The 15,740-nt window shown below is 39.1% G+C and overlaps 2 protein-coding genes across 8 annotated transcripts in view; both read left to right on the top strand.

The window, feature by feature from the left end:
- Window positions 1-15,740, top strand: part of ZNF287 (zinc finger protein 287) — a 178,847-nt gene that overhangs the window by 91,670 nt on the left and 71,437 nt on the right. The gene's annotated exons all lie outside the window — the stretch shown is intronic.
- Window positions 1-15,740, top strand: part of LOC126938793 (zinc finger protein 624) — a 165,664-nt gene that overhangs the window by 138,732 nt on the left and 11,192 nt on the right. For 4 of the 7 annotated variants that reach the window (XM_050763399.1, XM_050763398.1, XM_050763400.1 and 1 more), the window contains 2 exons: window positions 13,251-13,377; window positions 14,383-14,478. In XM_050763399.1, the coding sequence (XP_050619356.1) occupies window positions 13,251-13,377; window positions 14,383-14,478 (223 nt within the window). Of the gene's footprint in view, window positions 1-8,899; window positions 13,378-14,382; window positions 14,479-15,740 lie in introns of all 7 variants that reach the window. The other 3 variants (XM_050763401.1, XM_050763402.1, XM_050763403.1) reach the window with 3 other exon arrangements.

The following is a 15,740-nucleotide window of genomic DNA, read 5'->3' as shown; positions in this document are numbered from 1 at the left end:
ATCCCTTTACCATTATGTAATGGCCTTCTTTGTCTCTTTTGATCTTTGTTGGTTTAAAGTCTGTTTTATCAGAAACTAGGATTGCAACCTCCGCCTTTTTTTGTTTTCCATTTGCTTGGTAGATCTTCCTCCATCCCTTTATTTTGAGCCTATGTGTGTCTCTGCACGTGAGATGGGTCTCCTGAATACAGCACACTGATGGGTCTTGACTCTTTATCAATTTGCCAGTCTGTGTCTTTTAATTGGAGCATTTAGCCCATTTACATTTAAGGTTAATATTGTTATGTGTGAATTTGATCCTGTCATTATGATGTTAGTTGGTTGTTTTGCTCGTTAGTTGATGCAGTTTCTTCCTAGCATCAATGGTCTTTACAGTTTGGCATCTTTTTCAGTGGCTGGTACCAGTTGTTCCTTTCCATGTTTAGTACTTTCTTCAGGAGCTCTTGTAGAGCAGGCCTGGTGCTGACAAAATCTTTCAGCATTTGCTTGTCTGTAATGGATTTTATTTCTCCTTCATTTACGAAGCTTAGTTTGGCTGGATATGAAATTCTGGGTTGAAAATTCTTTTCTTTAAGAATGTCGAATATTGGCCCCCACTCTCTTCTGGCTTGTAGAGTTTCTGCCGAGAGATCCGCTGTTAATCTGATGGGCTTCCCTTTGTGGGTAACCTGACCTTTCTCTCTGACTGCCCTTAACATTTTTTAGTTCATTTCAACTTTGGTGAATCTGACAATTATGTGTCTTGGAGTTGCTCTTCTCGAGGAGTATCTTTGTGTCGTTCTCTGTATTTCCTGAATTTGAATGTTGGCCTTCCTTGCTAGGTTGGGGAAATTCTCCTAGATAATATCCTGCAGAGTGTTTTCCAATTTGGTTAAATTCTCCCTATTACTTTCAGGTACACCAATCAGACGTAGATTTGATCTTTTCACATAGTCCCATATTTCTTAGAGGCTTTGTTCATTTCTTTTTACTCTTTTTTCTCTAAACTTTTGCTTCATTTCATTCATTTCATCATCAATCACTGATATCCTTTCTTCCACTTGATCGAATCGGCAAGTGAAGCTTGTGCATTCATCACATAGTTCTCGTGCCATGGTTTTCAGCTCCATCAGGTCATTTAAGGACTTCTCTACACTAGTTATTCTAGTTAGCCGTTCGTCTAATCTTTTTTCAAGGTTTTTAGCTTCTTTGCGATGGGTTCAAACTTCCTCCTTTAGCTTGGAGAAGCTTGATCTTCTGAAGCCTTCTTGTAGCTCGTCAAAGTCATTCTCTATCCAGCTTTGTTCCGTTGCTGGCAAGGAGCTGTGTTCCTTTGGAGGGGGAGAGGCGCTCTGATTTTTAGAATTTTCAACTTTTCTGCTTTGTTTTTTTCCCCATCTTTGTGGTTTTATCTACCTTTGGTCTTTGATGATGGTGATGTACAGATGGGATTTTGGTGTGGATGTCCTTTCTGTTTGTTAGTTTTCCTTCCAACAGTCAGGACCCTCAGCTGCAGGTCTATTGGAGTTTGCTGGAAGTGCACTCCAGACCCTGTTTGCGTGGGTATCAGGCAGCGGAGGCTGCAGAACAGCAAATATGCTAAACAGCAGATGTTGCTGCGTGATCATTCCTCTGGAAGCTTCATCTCAGAGGGGTACCCGGCCGTGGGGGGTGTCAGTCTGCCCCTACTGGGGGTTGCCTCCCAGTTAGGCTACTCGGGGGTCAGGGACCCACTTGAGGAGGCAGTCTGTCCGTTCTCAGATCTCAAACTCCGTGCTGGGAGAACCACTACTCTCTTCAAACCTGTCAGACAGGGACATTTAAGTCTGCAGAGGTTTCTGCAGCCTTTTGTTCAGCTATGCCCTGCCACCAGAGGTGGAGTCTACAGAAGCAGGCAGGCCTCCTTGAGCTGTGGTGGGCTCCACCCAGTTCAAGCTTCCTGGCCACTTTGTTTACCTACTCAAGCCTCAGCAATGGCGGGCACCCCTCCCCCATCCTTGCTACCGCCTTGCAGTTCAGTCTCAGACTGCTGTGCTAGCAATGAGCAAGGCTCCGTGGGTGTGGGACCCTCCAAGCCAGGTGCGGGATATAATCTCCTGGTGTGCCATTTGCTAAGACCGTTGGAAAAGCACAGTATTAAGGTGAGAATGACTCGATTTTCCAGGTGCCGTCTGTCACAGCTTTCCTTGGGTAGGAAAGGGTATTCCCTGACCCCTTGCGCTTCCCAAGTGAGGTGATGCCTCACCCTGCTTTGGCTTACACTTGTTGGGCTGCACCCACTGACCCTCACCCACTGTCTGACAAGCCCTAGTGAGATGAACCCAGTACCGCAGTTGGAAATGCACAAGTCACCCGTCTTCTGCGTTGCTGATGCTGAGAGCTGTAGACTGGAACTGTTCCTATTTGGCCATCTTGAAACTGCCCTTCTGGCAGTATTTTTTTTTTTTTTTTTTTTTTTTTTTGAGACGGAGTCTCGCTCTGTCACTAGGCTGGAGTGCAGTGGCCGGATCTCAGCTCACTGCAAGCTCCGCCTCCCGGGTTTATGCCATTCTCCTGCCTCAGCCTCCCGAGTAGCTGGGGCTACAGGCGCCCGCCACCTCGCCCGGCTAGTTTTTTGTATTTTTTGGTAGAAACGGGGTTTCACCGTGTTAGCCAGGATGGTCTTGATCTCCTGACCTCGTGATCCGCCCGTCTCGGCCTCCCAAAGTGCTGGTATTACAGGCTTGAGCCACCGCGCCCAGCTCTGGCAGTATTTTTAATGACAGTTTTACTAAGGTGTAATTCATATATCATAAAATTCATAAAGTATTCATTTCAGTGGTTTTTAAATATATTCACAGATAACCATCCCTGTGTGGAATTCCAGAACATTCCATCACCCTCAAAAAGAAACCCCATACCCACTAGCAGTACTCAATTCCCCCTCCTTACAGCCTCTGACAACCACCAATCTTTTCATCTCTATAGATTTGCCTATTCTGGACATTTCATATAAATGGAATGATATAATATGTGCTCCTTTGAGACTATCTTCTTTCATTTTAGCATATTTTCAAGGCTTATGTGTGTTGTAGCTTGTGTCAGTACTGTATTCCTTTTTGTGGCCAAATAATATTCCAGTTGTATGGATATAGCACGTACTGCTTATCCATTTGTCAGTTGATGAGTATTTGAGTTGTTTCCACTTTGGGGCAATTAATAATGATGCTAATACATTTGTGTATATGTTTTTGTGTGAGCATATGTTTTCATTTCTCTTGGTATATACCTAAGATTGGAATTTTGCTGGATCATATGATAATTCTATGTTAAACCATTTGGGGAACTGTCAGATTGCTTTCCAAAGCAGCTGCCCCATATTACATTCCACCAGCAATGTATGAGTGTTGCAATTGCTCTACTTCTTCAACAACACTTAATATTGTCTGGCTTTTTTTATTATACACATCTCATTGGGCGTGAAGTGGTATCTTACTGTATCTTATGGATTTTATTTTCCGAATTACTAAGGACTTTGAGCATCTTCTCTTGAGCATACTTATTGGCCATTTGTATATCTCCTTTGGAGAAATATCTATTCAAATCCTTTGACCATTTTTTAATTGGGTTATTTGTTTATATGTAAACACAAATCCCTTTTCAGATAAATGGTTTGTAAATATTTTCTCACATTCTTTGGTTGCCTTTTTGAGTTTTTAATGATGTCCCTTGAAGCACAGAAGTTTTTAATTTTGATGAAGTCCAAATGATCTGTTCTTGTCTTTTGTCTATTGTGCTTTTGGTGTCATATCTAATAATTCATTGCCAAATCAAAGGTCATGAAGATGTTCCTCTTTCCTTCTTACAGTTTTATAGTTTTACTACTTACATTTAGGTTTATAATCCATTTTGAGTTAAGTTTTGTTTATGGTCTGAGGTAGAGATTCAACTTCATTCTTTGGCATGTGAATATTCAGTTGTCTCAGCACTGTTTGTTGAAAAGACTATTCTCTACTCATTGTCTTAGTACCCTTATTGAAAACCAACTGACCATTATAGTAGGGATTTATTCCTAGACTGTCAGTCCTATTCCATTGATGGAAGTGTCTGTCCTAATGTCAGTACCATACTGTCTTGAGCACTGTAGCTTTGAAGTAAGTTTTGAAAGTACCTTTGAAGTAAGTTTTAAAATTAGAAGGTATGAGTGCCTCAGCTCTCTTCTTTTTCAATATTGTTTTGAAAAACAAATTCATTTCTAAATGAATTTTAGGATCAGATTTTTCCATTTCAGAAAAAAAAAGCCAGATGGAATTTGCGTAAGTCTTGTGTTGAATCTGTTGATCAATTTGGAGAGTAATGCTGTATTAGCAAGATTAAGTCTTCCATACTTCAACATGGGTTGTCCTCCCATTTATTTATGTATTCTTTAATTTCTTTCAGTTTTGTAGTTTTATAGTTTTCAGTGTGCATGTTTTACGCATCTTTTGTTAACTTCATTCCTGTGTTTTCTTATTTTTGCTGTTATAAATGATTTTTTTTCTTAATTTCTTTTCGAAATAGTTATTGGTAGTGTATACAAATAATTGATTTATACACACACATATAGATCTTGTATCCTGAACCTTGCTGAACTAGCTTATTAGTTCTAATAGAACTAAATTATGTGTGTGTATGCCTGGGTTTCTTAGGGTTTTTTATATGCAAGATAACATTAACTGTATAGAGAGATTATATCATTTGCAAATAGAAATTTGCTTTGTCCTTTCCTATCTGCTTTGTATTTCTTTTCATTTTCTAATTTCCCTTGCAAAAATGTAGAATATAATGTTGAATAGAAGTGAGAAGGAATGGCTTGACATGGTGCCCCATGCCTGTAATCCCAGCACTTTGGGAGCCTGAGGTGGGTGGCTCACTTGAGGACAGGAGTTTGAGACCAGCCTGGCCAACATTGTGAAACCCTGACTCTACTAAAAAATACAAAAATTAGCCAGGCGTGGTGGCGCACACCTGTAATCCCAGCTACTTGGGAGGCTGAGACGGGAGGATCCCTTGAACTGGTGGGGTGGAGGTTGCAGTGAACCGAAATTGCACCCCTGTACTCCAACCTGGGTGATAAGCAAGATCTTGTATCCAAAAAAAAAAAAAGAAAAAGAAAAAGAAAAGTGAGAAGGGACATTGTTGTCCTGTTTGTGATCACAGAGGGAATGCATTCAGCTGTTTAGATATAGGTTTTCACAGAGAGTCTTTATTGGGTTGATGATGTTTGCTTCTATTTTTAGTTTGTTGAATTATGTCAAATGCATTTTTGAATCTATTAAGATGATTGTGCAGTTGTTCTTTTTTCTATTGATTGATTTTTTTGTATTACATAAAATACAAAACCTTGTATTCCTAAGATAATTTCCATTTGGCTGTAGTATATGCTGCATTTTATTTGTTGCTGAACCCACTTTGTTAGTATTTTGTTGAGAATTTTGTGTCTATATTCATGAGGATACTGGTCTGTAGTGTTCTTCTGATGTCTTTGTCTAGTTTAGGTAATATTGGTCTCATAAAGTGGGTTTAGAATTGTTCCCTTCCATTTTTTGGAAGAGTTAGTGAAGGATTGGTATTAATTCTTCTTGAAATGTTTGGTATAATTCACATGAAGCCATTTGAACTCAGGCTTTTCTTTGTGGGAAGTTTACTTGTTATGGATCTATGGATCTATCCAGATTTCCTGTAACACTGAGTCAGTTTTGGTAGTTAATGCCTTTCTAAGAATTTGTCCAGTTCATCTAAGTTCACATACCATTGTTCATAGTGTTCCTTTATAATCCTCTTATTTCTTTAAGGTCAGTAGGAATGTCTTCTTTTTCATTCTGATTTTAGTAATCTGTGTCTTCTCTCTTTTTTTCTTAGTCCCTCTAGCTAATGGTTTGCCATTTTTTAATCTTTCCAAATAACCAACTTTTGCCTTTTTTATTTCCTCTGCTGTTTTTCTGTTCTCTGTTTTATCTCCATTCTAATATTTATTATTTCCTTCTTTTTGCTTTCTAAAAAATTTAGTTCACTCTTCCTTCTCTAGAGCCTTAAGTTATAACTTTAGGTTATTGATTTCTTCTTTTTAAATTGTAGACATTTTATAGCTATAAATTTCCCTCTGAGCACTGCTTTCACTTTGTCCGGCTACTACTGTTGAATTATCTCTTTGCCCCTTCGATTTTATACATTTTTGCTTCCTATATTATGGGACTGTTTTGTTAGGTGAGTATATGTTTAAATTTGTTATGTTTTACTGATACAGTTATTTCAATTATTATACTTTTCAACTCCAAAATTTCCATTTAGTGAAATATCATTCTCACAATTTATTTTAAATCTTTATACATGGTTTTATTTAGGCCTTTGAACATACTTATAATAGCAGCCTTAATGTCTTTGTTTAATAAGTGCAACATCTTGACTTCCTTGGAGGTAGTTTCCATTGATGCTTTATTTTTTACTGTGTGTGGGTCCATGCTTTCATGTTTCTTTGTGTGTTTTAATAATTTTTTGTTGAAAACCAGTTAGTTATTTTAAATAATATAATGTGGTAACTCTGGAAATCAGATTCTCCCCTCTTTAGGGTTTGTTGTTGCAGTTGTTGGTGGCACTGCTGCTATTTTTGTTTAGAAACTTTCCTGGACCAATCTGTAAAGTCTGTATTCTTTATCATGTATAGCCACTAAAATATCTGCTTGGTTAACATGGTGATTAGTTAATGATTAGACAGATTTCTTTATGCCTTAAACCAGTAAGTCTTCAGCAACTGCCAGAGGGATCTTTGTATGTGTTGGGCATACATTTTCCTCTTAGGCAGGCAGTTTACAACTCTGACTTAGTCACTTCTTGCTTATACAGAGCCTCAAGGTAAACCATAGATGAGAAATGAGGGCCTTTTCAGATTTTTCCTGGGGCTGAGTTCTTGGTGGAAAAAGAAAACAAAACCCAGTACATTGGTTACAGTTTGAATTACACACATGTCAAGTGATTAACAATAAAGTTTATGAACTCATCATCTCCTACATTTGCCATGTTTTTTTATTAGCAGTATTATCTAAAACATGCTTCAAAAACCTAAAGGTTGAAAACGCCAAAGGGATATGTATACACAAGACATGTATGACAAGCATACATATCTAAGTGGTAGAAAAACACCCCAGAGGAAATCTTTCTTCTGATCTAGAACAGACCTTAGCCAGATATGATCTAAGTTGACTTCTTTGCCTGAGTAGTCAGCTACTCAGGGCTCTAAGAGCCCTGGATCAGAATGATAACAAGGTTACAAGCTGGAATTCTCAATACAGACTGCTTGGATTTGAATCTAGACTCTTCTGCTTCTTTGACCTTGGGCAAGACACCCAACGTCTCTGTGCCTCACTCTCCTTATTTGTAAATAGCACCTTCCTTATTGTGATGATTCATTCAATACATTATAAGCCCCTAGAGCAGTCTCTGATACTTGATAAGCATTATAGTCACAGAAGTGGAGAGTAGTTTGAATCCCTTTAACCTATTGCCCTCTTAACCAGTTAACCCATGAACAATCACATTTCATCTGTAACCCTTCTCTCCCTAATTATTTTGATATAAATACAAAGCATTATATTATTTAATCTATTTTATTATATATCTCTGATTGACAATTTTTAAAACTGTTAGTGTTATATAATATTACTATTATTACAGCTAAAAAATGAACACCGAGCCTTTGTTTCATCAAATACTCATTTGGTATTTGTCTTCCCAGTTGATTCATATGGTGTAATTGGTTAATGCCGAGACCAGTTCAGTTGGGGAGACCCTAACCCAGTGGCTGCCATATCCTAATCTTTGGCAGGAACTTTTTAAACCTTGCAATTTTTTTTTCTAGTCCCGTACCAGGGACATACCCCATTTCATGCATCATATGTTGATTTTGAGGGCTATATAATTGTTCTGGAATTAGAACTTGTGCTCCCCATTGGTGTAATAAATCTCTTCTCCATAAATTTATAGGTACAGAAGTTATAATTGGTTGAATAGTCCCTGTGAAGGTTGTCCATCAGTCCCTTCACAATGCAAAATATAATCACTTTGATATACTTCGGCGGCTTTACCAACTCCAGCTATGTTAAATTGAGCAGGTTGAATTGGCCATGTGGACGGCCAGTGCTGTAGAGAAATGATTGAAATGTCCACTCCTGTATCTACCAAACCTTTAAATTTCTTTCCCTGAATAGTTCTTTCACAGGTAGGGCGTTTATCAGTAATTTGATTTACCCAATGAGCTGCTTTGCCTTGTTTATTTGTGCTTCCAAATCCTCCTATCTGTTTAATTTTACTGTTTCTCATTCTCACATATGGCACAATCAGGAGCTGTGCTATACGCTCTCCTGGCTCTGCTTTCCAGGGAACAGAAGTAGATATAACAATTTGAATTTTCCCCATTGTAATCTGAATCAATGACTCCTGTATGTATTTGTACCCCTTTTAAACTTAAACTGGACCTTCCTAAAAGTAATCCTCTTGTCCCCCCGGCAAGGGTCCACAGACTCCTGTTGAGACCTTTTGCAGGGGTTCCCCAGGCAGAAGGCTTACAGCTTTTGTGCAGCGTAAATCTACTGTGGCACCACCAGCTGTGGCGGAGGACAGACATTGTACAACGGTGAGGGAATGACCTGAGCTGGAAATGCCCCGGTTTATAAGGGGGCCCAGGACAGGCCCCTCATGGCATTTCCCAAAATCGGGTTTCCTTCTTTATCAAACTTAGAGTGACATTGATGAGCCCAGTGTTTTCCTTTTTCACATTTTGGACATATTTCAGGATCAGCAGTTTTCTTTTTTCCCCTATCTGGCAGCCTGACTTGCTGATTTTTTCTACATTCTTTTTTAGTATGACCATACTTCCCACAGTTAAAACAAGCTCCAGGAAATGGAGTTATTTCCTTTATCCACTCTCGGTCCTGCCATTGCCTGTGCCAACAAAGTGGCTTTATGCAGATTACCTCCGATACCATCACAGTCCTTGATATAATCAATTACATGTGCTTTCCCTCTGGTAGGTCGCAGAGCAGCCTGGCAATCGGGATTAGCATTGTCGAAAGCTAGTAACTGCAACACTATATCCTGAGCAGCCAAATCTGCAATCATCTTTTTAAGAGACTCCTGTAACTGAGCTGTGAAATCAATGTATAGTTCTCTTGGTCCCTGTTTTATAGCACTAAAGGAAGGGTATTGTTCTCCACCTGAAGTGATTTTTTCCCAAGCTCTAATGCACACTCTGCTAAGCTGTTCTATGGCATCATCCTGCATGACCACTTGTGCACCTCAGCCAGCCCAGCCGCCAACCCCCAAAAGTTGGTCTGCAGTTATATTAATTTGAGGTTGGGCCTGGGCATTGTGAGCGGGCTGAATGTAAGCTTCATTTGCATACCAAGTTTTCATTTTAAGAATTGAGCAGGAGTTAGACAAGCTCGAGTAAGAGCGTCCCAGTCAGTAGGTATCATCTGACTAGAAACAGCAACATTCTTTAACAGTCCCAATACAAAAGGAGAACCTGGTCCATATTGATTTATAGCTTATTGAAATTCTTTGAGTAATTTAAAAGGGAAAGGCTCAAATGTAACTGTAATATTTCCCTGTTGATCTGGGGGGTGTATTCGAACAGGGAATTGCCAAGCCTCTAAATCACCCTCTCGTCTAGCTTGCTGAATTCCTGCCTGAATAGAACTAAGAGCAGTTGCTCAAGGTGCTGCTCAAACAGTCACTGGGGCAACTGCTTTTCACCCAGTGTCCTCCAGAAAAGAAAGATCTGGAGGGTCTTTTTCTTCAAAATAATGTTGAAGGGGTGCAGAAGGGTAGGGATGAACCTCTCCCTCCTTTGCCGCTTTAGCTTTAACTGCAAATAAACATGCTCTGTAACCTCTTCTGTTACTTTGCCATGCTCTCCTTCCTCCTCATCATCAGTGTGAAAAAGTTCCCAGGTGAAACGAACCAGACCCCACACTTGTCCTATTGTTACCCTGACGCTTCTGAGCTCCCTTCTCACTCACCACGGGGATTGCTTTAAGAGTACTCGGGTGTCCTCCAGCTTAGTTTTTCCATTCCAACCATCGCTCCAGCGACCCTTTAACCCGGATTCGAGCCCCCACAAATGGATGCCACTTGCCGAGACCAGCTCGGTCAGGGAGACCCTAACCCAGCAGTGCTGGAGGAATTAAAGACACACACACAGAAATATAGAGGTGTGAAGTGGGAAATCAGGGGTCTCACGGCCTTCAGAGCTGAGACCCCCGAACAGAGATTTACCCACATATTTATTAACAGCAAACCAGTCATTAGCATTGTTTCTATAGATATTAAATTAACTAAAAGTATCCCTTATGGGAAACGAAGGGATGGTCTGAATTAAAGGAATAGGTTGGATTAGTTAACTGCAGCAGGAGCTTGTCGTTAAGGCACAGATCGCTCATGCTGTTGTTTGTGGCTTAAGAACGCTTTTATATGTTTTTCCACCCTGGGCAGGCCAGGTGTTCCTTGCCCTCATTCCAGTAAACCCACAACCTTCCAGCGTGGGCGTTAGGGCCATTATGAACATGTTACAGTGCTGCAGAGATTTTGTTTATGGCCAGTTTTGGGGCCAGTTTATGGCCAGATTTTGGGGGACTTGCTCCCAACAGGTTAATATGCCTCTTAGGTCACTTTTAATGTAGAAGTTTCCCCCTCTTTCTTTTACCACTTTGTAACTGTTTATTAAAGAAACCAGGTTATTGGTACTTTAGAGCTATGTTGTCTAATACAGAAGCCACTAGCCACATGTGACACTGGACCACCTGAAACATGACTAGTGCGAATTGAGATGGTCTGTCAATTTAAAACACACACCAGATTTCAAAGACAGTATGATAAGATAACGTAAACTATCTCATTAAGAGTTTTTGTATTGATGCATTTTGAAATAATATTTTATATATTTGGATTAAATAAAACATTATTAAAACTAATTTTACTTTTTTCTTTTTGTTTTTAATGTGGCTACTAGAAATATAAAATCACCTATATGGCTTGCTTTATATTTTTATTGGACAGCATTAATTTAGAATTTCACAAGGTATAGATTTTACTGATTACATCCGCATGGAATTATTTAACATGCCGCTCTGCCCCTATCTGTATTGCCTTTAAATTTTTTATTAGATCCTTGATCAGATTCAGAGTTTGACGTTTTTTGTTTGTTTGTTTGTTTGTTTGTTTGTTTTTAAACAGGGTCTCACTTTGTTGACCTCCTGGGCTCAAGGGATCCTCCCACATAAGCCTCCCAAGTAGTCGGGACCACAGGCACGCACCACCACGTCCAGCTAATTTATTCTATTTTATTTTTTGTAGAGATGGGGTCTTCCTATGTTGCCTAGACTGGTCTTGAACTCCTGGGCTCAAATGACCCTCCTGTCTTGGCCTCACAAAGTGCTGGGATTACAGACGTGAGTTACTGCACCCGGCTGAGATTTTGATTTTTTAAAATATTTTCAGCAATGTCATTTCATATTGCTGGTATATACCACAAGAAGACGTACACCATCAAACTGAGGCCTTTCTTTTATGTTAGCAGCTGCTGATGATTCTTTAATTCATTAGAAGTTGCAAATTGTGATGTTCTAATTCTTTTGTTCCTTCTTCATTTATTAGCTAGAGTACTTCCATAAAGAGAAACCTTCCCTCATCAACTACTTAATTATGTTTGATTATAATACAAACTATGTATACTTCGCATAGGTAAGAAAGGATGAAAGTTTGATTCTTTCTCTTTACTTACCGGTTTCCAGGTATTCTCCAAAAATGATAGATGAGATTTTTAAAATAATATATCATGAATATAGCTGTATTAGATATTTTTTAAATCCATTACAATTATTATCCTTATTGATGCTCAAATTGTCACATCATTCACCAGTGGAAGCCTCTTCAAGTTGTTTCCTGTGTCTTAGGTATGACCCTAGTAGTCTTTGTTAGCTTCCTTGCTTTTTGATGTGTCAGGGTGTTCTAGGCCCTGGTTCCTTTTAGGCGGAAGTAATATTTAGAGCCTACAGTCTGGTTTGCATAGTGCCACCTTATTAGTTATGGTTTCTGCGCCTTTTCAGTGGCTGAAGGTAGGAAATATTTTTTCCCCCTTAAAATGCTTCATGAATCTCTAGTGATACTTCCTATTCAAATTCAGAACTATGGAGTTTTTAACCTAATCTTATCAATAGTACATTTCTGTCTTCTTTCTCCCATACCAAATGTATTAGTTCTCAATGGCATCAGTATGCTGATTTGCTTTATCCAGCACTACACACACAACAGTTACATAATAGCATGTCTGTCACTATAATTAATATGATTATTTACTGAAAATATTTTGGTTTTGTTTTTATTTTGCAGTTATTTTTCTCAGGGTGTATCTTGTGAGGTATATACAGAAAAATTACTCTATTAAAATCACTCAAAATAGTTCCTTTCTAATGAATGAGTATGCTACCACCTGGTTTCATGTTACTCTTAATTTTTAGGGATTTTTTTAAAATTTTTATTTCATTTATAATATAAAGTATTTAAATGGTCCAAAAGTCCAGTCTACAAAACAAATAGCCAAAGGAGTCTAGCCTTCATTCCAGTCCTCTCTGCTCCCTCTTTTCTCCAGTAGGTAACCATTAAAAATGTTTATGGCCTAGTCTTCCATTTTTTAATATGTGTACATATCCTGACCAAAGAACTTCCCCAAAGTTCCTTGACTTTTTATTTTTCTTTTTCAAAGAGAAAGCTTATAGTATTCTATATCCATAATACAAATGATAAAATATATCTTTTAGTAAGTCATAGTCTATAGATTAGAACTGAAAGAAAATTGGTATTTTAGATAAGCCAGGGTTTTAAGGAAGAAAGATGATTTGGGTAGAAACTGCTCGCTGTTATCAAATATTTTAAATACTTTCTAGGGAAGGAGGAAACCATGCTGTTTGACTCCAGATAATATAGTGGAGCCAATCTTTATAATTGATAGGAAGCCAGACTTGGTCTGAAAAGAAATTCTGCTATCAGATGAAACTCTGAAGATTATATAGGCAGCATATTATGGCTTCAAGTTCTTGTCACTGGAGAGATTGATACATCCTATAAGGGATGAACTGGTTGACCTACATAATCATTTGGTGATTCTGGTTTCTGGGGCTCTTCCCCAGTTTTTTATGTATAATTCTGCCTAACAAGTCTAATTGTATAGTCTCTAAATGATCACAGTGTAATTGTTTTAGGAATCAGTGACATTTAAGGATGTGGCTATAGACTTCACATTGGAGGAGTGGAGATTGATGGACCCTACACAGAGGAACCTGCACAAGGATGTGATGCTAGAGAATTACAGGAATCTGGTCTCCCTGGGTAAGGATAACTTCCCTTCTGTGTTGATTGATCTGCCCATTTGACCGGGTTTGCCAAAGATAAAAGGCCTCTAAAGTATTTAACTGAAGTACCTGATCTTAGGGGCACATTGTTGGGTTATGCTATTCCTCACTTTTAACTACATGATCTGCCCATTGTAGAGTAAGAAACATACTTCTCTGGAATCTTGGAGATTGTTGACAACCCCACAGATTTTGGACCGAAGTATTTTCTAGTCACTTCCTTAAATGGAAGTTATCAGTACCTCTAGAAGAAAGAAACAAATGTATTCAATTTATTTCTAAACTCACTAGATTATTCCCATAATCTGTTATCCCACCAAACCAGAATCATAGTGTTGAGCTCCTTTGGGATGTCTTTTTAATTGTCTAAAACATCACTGTACAATATGGCAGGTACTAGTCACTTGTGCCTATTTTTTTTTTTTTTTTTTTTTTTTTTTTTTTGTGAGACGGAGTCTCGCTCAGTTGCCCAGGCTGGAGTGCATTGGCGCGATCTCAGCTTACTACAAGCTCCGCCTCCGGGGTTCATGCCATTCTCCTGCCTCAGCCTCCCAAGTAGCTGGGACTACAGGCGCCCGCCGCCACGCCTGGCTAATTTTTTGCATTTTTAGTAGAGATGGGATTTCACCATGTTAGCCAGGATGGTCTTGATCTCCTGACCTCGTGATCCGCCTGCCTCGGCCTCCCAAAGTGCTGGGATTGCAGACATGAGCCACCGCACCCAGCCTCACTTGTGCCTTTTGAGCACTTGAAATTTGGCTAGTCCGTCTGAAGAACTGAATTTTAGATTTTACTTAATTTTATTTAATTTAAATTCAAATTTAAATAGCCATATGTGACAACTGGCAACTGTATTGGACAGTGCGGCTCTAGAGCTTCCTGTAATGGTCATTCTGCATGGAAGATTAAGAACTGAGACTGAATTTGGCAGGAGTTCTTGCTCATGGCTCCAATGAAATCCTGTTTATTTTTCTCTGGACAGGGCTTGCAGTTTCCAAACCAGACATGATATCTCATTTGGAGAATGGGAAAGGACCATGGGTGACAATGAGAGAAATTTCAAGAATTCCCTATCCTGGTGAGTTAAACAGAACCACGAAGATGGGATTTATTTGAAGTGACAGACTATAGGGGGATGTTCAACACAACATCTGAAAAAATTTTAAAGATATATTTGTTCAAAGCTGTCTCAGAGGAAGAGATCCCCCATCTCGCTGCCTGTCTCTCTCACCCCCATCTTCTCTTATCCTCTCTCTCTGTCTTCCACTTTTGGGAACCATCTCATCCTATTCTGCTTTCCTGGGGACATGCTTTTCATAATTATTATTTTGTTCTTCATTCAAACATACACAAAATATCCCTTTCAGGTCTATCTTCTCCAGTTAACTTTATGTTTCTCATTTGTTTCACCATTATCTGACATTTCTTTCTTCATTTGCCTGAAAATGCTTTCATAAGGGTCCCCACTGATTTCTCTTAAGGCAAACTTATTTACTCATTATTTAGTTTTCTTCACCTGCAAGGCTGCAGAAACTTTGGAGGAACCCACCACCTGTCCTCCAGGTTCTTAACTAATTGAGAATACAAACAAGAAATCAGTTGAGAATCAAAATATAGTATTGATGTATTTAATCAATATTATACATCTATATGCTGTGAACTGGCTTAGGTACAAGGGCTACAGCACCTAATAAAATGGACCAGGTCCCCGCCTTCATGAAGATTAAATTTTGAGAAACAGAAATTTGGCAAATAAATAAAAACAAACTAAATGGTGGTTGCCAAACCTCCCAGCTATGAGATAAATTGGAAGATAGGAAAGAGTAACTGGGGTGGGATGAGGACACCTTCAAACAGGGTGGTCAGGGGAGCTTCTGAAGAGGTGACATTTGAGCTGAGACCTGAAGGGTCAGAAGAAGAAGCAGGGAGGGGAAGAGGAAAAGGGAAGTATTCCAGGCTAAGGGAACAACAATGCAAAGGATCTGATACAGCAAAGAAGGCCATGTATTCTGGAAATCAAAAGGAAGCTGCTGTGACTAAAGTGAGCGGAAACTGGTACAGAATAAGATTAGAGATGTAGGAGCCTGCCTGTGCAGGGCTTTGTAGATGATCTAAGTGAGTTCCAAAGCATAGAGAGATTTTACTGCAGGGTTTTTAGAAAATAACCCTGTTTATAGAGATTAAACTTGAGGCATAAAGCAGGCAGTAAGTTAAAAGGTTGTTACAATAGTCTATCCAGGAGATGAGAGGAACTTTGATTAGGGTGATGGTAGTGGAGATGGAAAGAAATAAATAGATTCTGATTCATTTTATTATGATGCCATGAACAACCCACACATG

The sequence above is a fragment of the Macaca thibetana genome, chromosome 16 (genome assembly GCF_024542745.1).
Source record: "Macaca thibetana thibetana isolate TM-01 chromosome 16, ASM2454274v1, whole genome shotgun sequence".
Lineage (NCBI taxonomy): Eukaryota > Metazoa > Chordata > Mammalia > Primates > Cercopithecidae > Macaca > Macaca thibetana.
Note: the sequence above shows the minus strand (reverse complement) of the source record. Positions and strands in the feature narration are given on the sequence as shown.